At 51.2% G+C, this 8149-nt stretch overlaps 4 protein-coding genes across 4 annotated transcripts; 3 read left to right on the top strand and 1 right to left on the bottom strand.

Moving 5' to 3' along the window:
- Positions 1-2820: 2820 nt before the first annotated feature.
- BDY17DRAFT_314231 (uncharacterized protein) lies at positions 2821-3279 on the top strand (the record flags this gene model as incomplete). The annotated part of the gene is made up of 1 exon (XM_033735795.1): positions 2821-3279. The coding sequence occupies one exon, from the start codon at positions 2821-2823 to the stop codon at positions 3277-3279; it is 459 nt and encodes a 152-aa protein (XP_033585010.1).
- Positions 3280-4796: 1517 nt separating this feature from the next.
- On the top strand, positions 4797-6191 carry BDY17DRAFT_328515 (uncharacterized protein; the record flags this gene model as incomplete). Its single annotated transcript, XM_033737852.1, has 4 exons — positions 4797-5017; positions 5055-5271; positions 5332-6070; positions 6121-6191. 4 exons carry the CDS (start codon positions 4797-4799, stop codon positions 6189-6191), a joined length of 1248 nt encoding a protein of 415 aa, XP_033585011.1.
- BDY17DRAFT_91406 (uncharacterized protein) lies at positions 6185-7280 on the top strand. Its single transcript, XM_033738823.1, has one exon. It carries the CDS (start codon positions 6276-6278, stop codon positions 6936-6938), a length of 663 nt encoding a protein of 220 aa, XP_033585012.1. The 5' UTR covers positions 6185-6275; the 3' UTR covers positions 6939-7280.
- Positions 7278-7966, bottom strand: BDY17DRAFT_328516 (uncharacterized protein; the record flags this gene model as incomplete). Its single annotated transcript, XM_033737853.1, has 2 exons — positions 7278-7771; positions 7828-7966. 2 exons carry the CDS (start codon positions 7964-7966, stop codon positions 7278-7280), a joined length of 633 nt encoding a protein of 210 aa, XP_033585013.1.
- Between the last annotated feature and the right edge of the window lie 183 nt (positions 7967-8149).

Below are 8149 nucleotides of genomic sequence, written 5' to 3' on the forward strand. Positions count from 1 at the left end.
CTACGGCGTGTCCTAACATCGAGGCCAGGGGCAGTGACGCGGGCAGGTGACAAGCATCCCGGCCACCAAGTGACCAGCCATGGTAGAGTATACTTTGGGTCAACACAAGTAGACTATACTGCATTCTCTAGCCGTGGATGGTTATGTGATCGTCAGGATATCCTAATAGTTGTGCGTTAGGCGGTACTGCTGTTGTCGCCCTCCAACGCCATGGTTGATGTATCGCTCCAATGCCATGAGTCGATATTTTTAGGTCCCTACAACGTGTCCGGGGTGGATGTCGTGGCGCTTATAGCAGCGGTAGCTGTGGTAAGATCACATAGCTCAGCGGGCTGTAAAGCTTACGGGTATTGAGGAACACTCAGCTAGCCGTCGGAGCGTCAGGCGCGGGAGATAATGGACCACACGTGTCCCAATCGACGCGTTCTAGCCTAATGTATTGACAACTTTTGTCGAAGGCCAACTCATGTCGTACCGAGGCACCATTCGAAAGACGGTACGGACGAATCGCTCAGATGCCGTAATCACGAATAGACTTGGCCAGAAGAAGACTACTTCAAAGACCCGGGTATCTGAGAGCCACGTCGAGCTGCCTCGAAGCTTTACACGTTCCAGACTGTCGATTACCAAACTTACAATTGTAGAGTTGTCAGCGATGGAGTGCTTTGGCTGATCCGTCTGGTCAGTCGTCAATGAGAAGATCATAAATCACGCTGACTCAGGTTCAAGCACGATACCGGTTTTGCTGGTCCCATTACGGTAACACCTTCCTGCGACATCTATCACGCGATTTATGATCGGTGAACGACACTGTCTCCTGATGCGGCGCATACATCGCTTGCATCGTCTACTTCGATCGGGACGCCCGTATCCACTGACCATCGTCTTCCTGTAAAGCTGTAGAAGCAGGGCGCGATCGATATTGCGCGCGTACCGTTCGGGGCGCATGACCTTCATTTGTAGCGACCGAAGCGTAGCTCGAACACAAGGTTAAGTTGGAGCGCGAGGATAGGTTAGTGCACATACGGAAACGATGGCTGAGACACGCTTGCAGGCTAGTCTCAGCCTCAATCGCGCGCGGAGTGGGCAATGTATTTACCCAATACTCATGTATTACGAGCCATTATATCATGGTGTCTATCACGCCTGTCCGCAACGCTCTCTTTCGGCACTGACGGAAGACTACTCAGCATTGACATACGCAGAGAACAATAAAGTCTATTGTGTTCAAGGGAGGCGCAGGAAGGCCCGGATTCTGACGTTGTTTACGATAGAGCGGTACTTTGGATGCTCCAGACGTTTGCAGACACCAGGACAACTTTGTGTACGCTGCAAATTTTCACAGAGTGTCTCGAGACTGACTTTCGCCAAGTAGCTCATCTACGACATGCGAAGCGCGTTCGTTAACCTCATTGCCAGCACTGCCGAAAACAAGAAGCATTTACGAATCATGTGAATCACAGCGAAACGAGCTTTCCGGCAGTGCGCATTTTCAGCAGACGAAGACTGTTCTTCGATGATTCGAGGCGACGAAAGGAAAGATCGTATGGCCGCAAAGACGATAATACCAGGGCCTGCTGAACCATGAGCTACAGAGATCGTTGTGCTTGAGCGGAAGGCGAGGGAGCGAAGCCTCGTGGCATTCTCCATCATTGGGACGCAAAGACGCAGATATTGTGAACGAGGGTCCAGAGCTAGCCACGAACAAGTTCCAGGTAGGCCAGGCACAGTATCTGGCGGGTTGAATTCGATATCAGCCCTGGAGAGCAGCAGTATCACGCTTGTAGCGGTGGTGGGTCTGCGAGAGATGACCATATATTGTCCGCCTGGTGCGCTTCACCACAGTGTGTCGTAGTCAAACAGTAGCCGTATCGCAAACTCCGTGCAAGGATTGTACAATACTGCGGAAGGAGCATAGGAACACCCTCCCCAGCTCACTTAGTGATGCCCTCGAAGTGTCCTCAGCAGTTATGCGACCAATCTTTAGCAAAGATGATGATTGCCATACCGGATATTGGTAGATCAGCCTGTATTGCACGCGGAGAATTTGTTACTTGTGTATCTTTCGTCCCGCCTGCCTGGCTGGTACAGGACTGGTCGTCCGGGCGCTTTGTCTGGCCTTTGCCGCCTAGCTTCTTCATCCTCAACAACGCAACCTCCACGTCGAGACCGCCGCGCTACAACTACATCGATATACATTTCGCCGAAATTTCGAGCACTACGAGGCGTCATTTTCCTGGCGACTCGTTCGAATCAGTGTCGTTCGGCTCTGAAATCGGCCTTGGGCCACGCGGCGCTCTCCCTGACGAGGGCGGCGATTCTTAAGCGAGTGATGCCCGCGGCGAAGACGATCCAACAGTTGCACCGAATAACCACGTCCTTCGCCAGCTTAGTGTACTGCGGAGAGAAATGGTCCATAATTTCCGAAATCTACATGACGGACTGCGGGACACAAACCGACGTTTGGACGAACATCGAGCGGAAACGAACAGGCGTTTCGAAGAGCAGCGAACGGACAGAAACAAACGTTTCAACGAGCAGCAGACGTAGTACTCGCAGCTGAAAGCTCAACAAGGGACTATGAGTGCACAACAACAAATCATGAATGCGCAACAAGAGAGCATGAAGTCACAGCTAGGAAGCATAACGGCACAGCCAGGAAACATGAAGGCATAACAAGCCAACCGAGGAGCGAGTCATATCAATAACCCGATCCAGCCAGTCGGGCGTGATGACGGTACACCAATCCCGGCCGCGTTGTCTGATCGCGACAAGCACGTTCACGAATTCCTGCGACTCAAACGTCGAGACAGGTGGCCAATGCTCGCTGCTCTCCTTCGCTTCTACGCCTCAGATTCATGGCCCGTATGGGGCTTGGTATCATTGTCACCTGAAGATGAGAGTGACGTGGAAGAGCCGCTTGTGGTACATGAGACCTTGGACATAGCGACCATTTGGGCACCGGAGATCGCTGTACAGGAGCTCGCGAGGTATGTCGGACTGGATTACGACAAGGTCATGATCAATGTGAAAGAGTATGAGAAGGTACAGGAGAAACGTGCGGCTTATGCAAAGCGGACAGTGGCAGATGATCCGATACCGTCCAAAAGAGGAAGACTCGAGACCGTGGACCCACAAACAGCGCGTACGAAGGAAGCCGATACGGCGCGGAGTAAATTGCCATCTTCTGATGTCTTGTCGGGCGAACTAGGCTGGGACACCCGCCGTACAGAAGAGCGAACCCCCGAGTCGCGACGAGCTCGTATCCGTGATGCCTAACACTATCGGAAACCGACGCTCTCTCCAACCTCAGTGGCGAGCTCTGATGGTATTGCAACACGCGCGAAGCCGTGACTTTCCGGTACTTCAGCGTTGGTATTCAGAACATCATCAAATAACATCCGCCTACGGCTTTGTAAGCAGCTTTCATGACAACGTGGTTTATGGTGGAGGAAGCAATAGAGCGGAGGATTGGTCATTTCCTACCTCGGACGGATTCTACCTTCAGAAAACGAATCCATGATGATTACATGACCCCAATGACGGTGGAAGAGTCTGTTTGATGACAAAGTTGGGTTTGCCCAGCAAGAAGAGTTAGTGGAGATGCGAACGGAGACGAGTAGGTGCGCCAACCGGAAGATCAGCGCATACTGCCGAGGATTCGGCGTATATACATCGGTTTCCCCATTTCGAGTGTTCCCCATTAGGTAGATATGTGTGATCAATTGATGAGTACATGTTCAACCCCTTAACACGTGTCTGCCTTTAGCATTGTAAGCCCTAAGACGGTAGCATCTAACACCACTGTAAAACTCAGAGAGAAAGTTGATATGAAGTGACTAGTTAAAGCAAAACTATATAGAACCATACCGATTAAATTATTCACCAGAATAAATGTAGATAGAACTTATATAAATGGGAAATATATTTGACCTCTTTTATCGTTTATTTGACTTGTAACTTTACTATGTATAGTAGCGTAGATTGATTTTTAGTTATATAGATCAAGAATTTAAAATAACTTTGCCGTTATTAGTAGACTTTAAACCTAGTACCAAAACTATGTATCCTCCTATAGCTAAATATAATCCTATATTTGTAAGAGATATAGCTAGGTTACCTAATACAAGAGCATTTAAATTTATCAAATCTCTTATTTTAGACTAATCTAAGGGACTTATTATGTTAAGCATTTTGTTCTAATAAATAGAACAAATTATTAATTATTAGGGTTAAGGTTTTAAGATAATGCCGAAAAATTATAGGACTCTAAGTAAAAGGTGCTCAGGTAACGCTTCTACCCTGTTGAAAACATTAAACAAAACTACAACGATTTTATAAGATTAAACGGGGGCAAAGCGAAAATGCACCTGATTTGGTATGCTTCTGCGTCAAATTTAAGGCGCATTTTTGCCGCCCGTCTCTCTCGATACGGACTAGCAGACAGCTCCTCTTAGGATCGGGCCGCGGCGCACGGGCGTCCATGCGCGAATCCTTACTCGATGAGTGGCACGAGTCTCATCACATGAATGTTCTTATCCGTCACGGGCCCCGAAGCTTCCAGAGTCCCTTCCATGGCGTCTCAGCGCGATCGTGCGGCCATGTGTGCTGCTCATGAGACTACAATAATGGCCCCTTCCCCCGACCTCCCGAATTTGAACATCTTTGATTCCTGCCGCCTTGCTCTTCTTCGTCGTTGTCATCCAGCCACCCCCGGTCATTGTTGGTGGACCGACCGCCTTCCTCGCTGACAGAGCCATCGTGTTGCTCTCTGACTCTCGACAAGTAACGCGGTGATGCGGAAGCCGGCGCGCGAAGGAACTGTCTCGGCTGATGATGAAGGCAACACGCTGGAGACCTCGAAAGACTCGTGCAAGAACCCGGCGGAGTACTACAGCCGTACGGAAGAGAACTTCGATGCCACCAGACTGACACAAAAGAATCTACGCGAAAGAGAGCGAGTCTCTCCAGGACTGGATCATACGGCTGTGGTTCGAGTGGTACTACACCGCGACAAGTTAGCAAATCACGCTACTGACCTTGCGTCATATCAGATACTGCCAATTCCGAGACAAAGATCCCCTCGAAACGCTGAAGCTCATTCCCATCCAGATCCTGCACAACTTCTTGCACTGGATGTTGCAAAAGAGGAGCGACAGTCTCCGTGCGGCGAGCACGTTGCAAACATACTGGAACACGTTCTGTCTGGTGCGGAAAAAGGAGACAGGATGTCACACGATCGATCCTCTCATCAAGAGCCAGATGCACGGTGTATGAGCCTCCTTGTGTGAATCTGCGAACACTGAGTATGCTCACTCTGACCGATCGCAGGTCCGGCAACGCCTGGCTGAAGAATTCAAACTGAACACGGAGAAGAAGCTAAAGCCCATCATGCGCGCCGAAGACGAGTTCGAGCTCTTAAAGACATTCTGGAGCTCACCAGAGTTCACTGTGGAACATGAAAGACTCCGTGTGCAGCTCGCGCTGCTCTTGCAGCTCGCGGGCATCACCGGGAACCGGCCAGGCGCCCTCGTGGGTCTTCGCTACGAGCACATCAAGGTTACCTTGCTTCGCAACCCCTCGGGGAGCGAGTGGCCGAGCGTGCTAATTGAGTTGATGTTCAAGAATACCACGGGTTATATTGGTCTAAAAATGCGTTCGTACACTCACAGCGCTTCCATTCTGTGTCCTACGCTGAAACTGCATCGCAGATATACGTGCGGTATTCCTGATGTGCCGAGCGAGCCATGCCTTCTCCTCTGTCCCCGGATCACGCTTCTCAGCTTGTTGTTCTCTGATAAGGCGTTTGCAGCACCTGGCCTTACTCACCCGAAGAAACAGTTCGAGCTGAACCAGCAAGAGCTGCCGATCAAGGGTTCCATGACGGGCGTGCCTCTGTTCCGAAGGTTAGAGTCAACCGTCCACGGACTTCGAGTGTCATCTATAGCTGCAGCCACCGATAACTGGCGGCGCGGAAGCATGGCAACACTGGGTACCGTGACCGGATTTGAGCTTCCAGTGGGCCCGCATTGCTTTCGACGTGGCAACGGCGAAGCTTTAGACAACAGCAGTATGTTCCTGCAAGATTCATAAGACCGCTGGGAATGCTGACTGCTCTAGGCCTGATCAGTGATTCCCAGCGCAACCTCATCCTACAGCATGCAAGCTCAGCAGTGTTTCAGCACGACTAGCTTTCACGCTACATCACGCAAGACACGCAAGCAATCTATCGCGGTCTAGCTCCACAGATTGCTGTGATAAGGGCTGCTAGTGGTATGACACGTTCGATCGATCGGCGCCGTCCGCGATGCCTGAACGAGGATCAGCTCGCGGAAGTCTGCCGGCATCCTGAGGTGAAGCTTCTGCTCAGAGTGCGCACCCGCTTAGCGAAACGCATCCGTGCCGAGTACGGCACCATTTCGAGGACAAAAGGAACGAAAATTTACAAGGACTGTAATCAAGCGTATCGCGCGCATCAAAGCAAGAAGAAGGCAGTCGCGAAGGTCGTGCTCGCCCAAGTGAAGGCCAGCTGGCGGAAGCGACAGCCGTTGCTCGACATCGCTAATCAACTCGATGGTGGAGCCACCCAAAAATTGGACCTCGAAGGCGGAGCAGTGGATCCGTTGGCGGTTTTGTGCGACGAACGTTTCCGTGCCTTTACGCCGCTCTTCACTTTCGCCACGACTGACCCGAGTGAGGAGTGTCAACGCCGTTCCGAAGCCATCGAGGCCGTCACAGCTCTGAGCAGACACCAGGAGCCCAAGCTGAGAGAACTCTGTCGGACCAGGCAATGGGGCAAGAAGCACCGTGCTACGCGTACCAACATGGAAAGCAAAGCTGCCACGGAGCTATTTCCTGTCGGATATCGAGCCACACAATGTATCTTCTGCTTGGGGAATGCTGAGCTTTCAATTGAGCAGCGGATGAAATTCTTTTGAAATCGAGATGGGCTCAAACGGCACTTCCATCGGAAACACCTCCGTCGTTATCCTGATGAGCGGTCGATGACTTGCCCACACCCCAAGTGCGACGCAATACTGGTCAACAAGACGCATTTACAAAATCACGGTGCTGTGGTACACAAAACGTTTACCTAGGTTTTATGGTCGTCAATTTTTGGGGGCGCGCTTAGATGCTGATTCTTCATGCGTAGCGCCAATACCATTCAAGCTTGTTCGTTACGGTAGAAACATCTTCTCCTTTTTAGGTACTTGGAGGTACTTAAAAATACGCTGGCTCTTGGCAGTCAAACTTTACCATTCTCTCCCAATGTTGAATCACACCAACGACTTAGCTTCAGCTTCCTTCCACCACGAGTCCGCGTTCTCATGCACTCCTGGACCCTTGACGTTGGCCGCGTGTCTGATGGAAGCTCTTTGCTCATGATCAATTTGCCAATCTCGATTCCGTGTCGCGAGGGCTTCTCTCAAATTCAGAAGCTGAGAAGGAGCCGTGAGCGAGCCCATCAACGTCGGATAGCCCAAAGGGAGCACATCGCCACGGTCAACCTGCCAAAAGTGCCACGTCTTGCCATACAGACCTGCAACTTCCTTCATTGCCTCCGTCTCCGCCTGGTCCCATTCATCCTGTGGTTCAGCCGCGGGTTTGGGGAGCGCGAGCATGCCGGATTCGACTTCGAACTCGTGAGAATGCCAGAGCTTTTGCTCTTCGGCGTCTAGCTTCTCGTATACGTGCTTAGGAACCATGTATTCGACGCCAATGAGACGTGCGTCTTTGGCTCCGGAATCGTAGATTAAGCATTGGCGGAGATCTGCCACTCTGGGTGAGCGTTGCCACAGTATAGTGATTAGGATTGCCGAATCTTACCTTTACGCACATGCGCGCAGAAATGATGCGCCTCAATGGCCCTGGTCTTCCCTTGTCGAGCTTCTTCCGTGTAGATGTGGAGGGCATTCAGGAATTCGCAAATGTTGTGAAGTGGCATGAACTCAGGGTTTGGTGCCATCTTTGCTAGGTTTATTCGGCCTGGTCGTAGTATCTCTACCCTTCAACATGGCGTGTCTCGGACGCTTTATAAGGCTCGCAGATCCCGATCCGTTTTTTCGTTCATCGCGTGGGTTTGGCCACACGCAGGCAGCATATGGAGTCGCCGAATGAAGAGCGTCGCCGAATGAAGAGCGTCGCCGAA

The sequence above is a fragment of the Neohortaea acidophila genome (assembly GCF_010093505.1).
Source record: "Neohortaea acidophila strain CBS 113389 unplaced genomic scaffold BDY17scaffold_24, whole genome shotgun sequence".
NCBI classification, from domain to species: domain Eukaryota; kingdom Fungi; phylum Ascomycota; class Dothideomycetes; order Mycosphaerellales; family Teratosphaeriaceae; genus Neohortaea; species Neohortaea acidophila.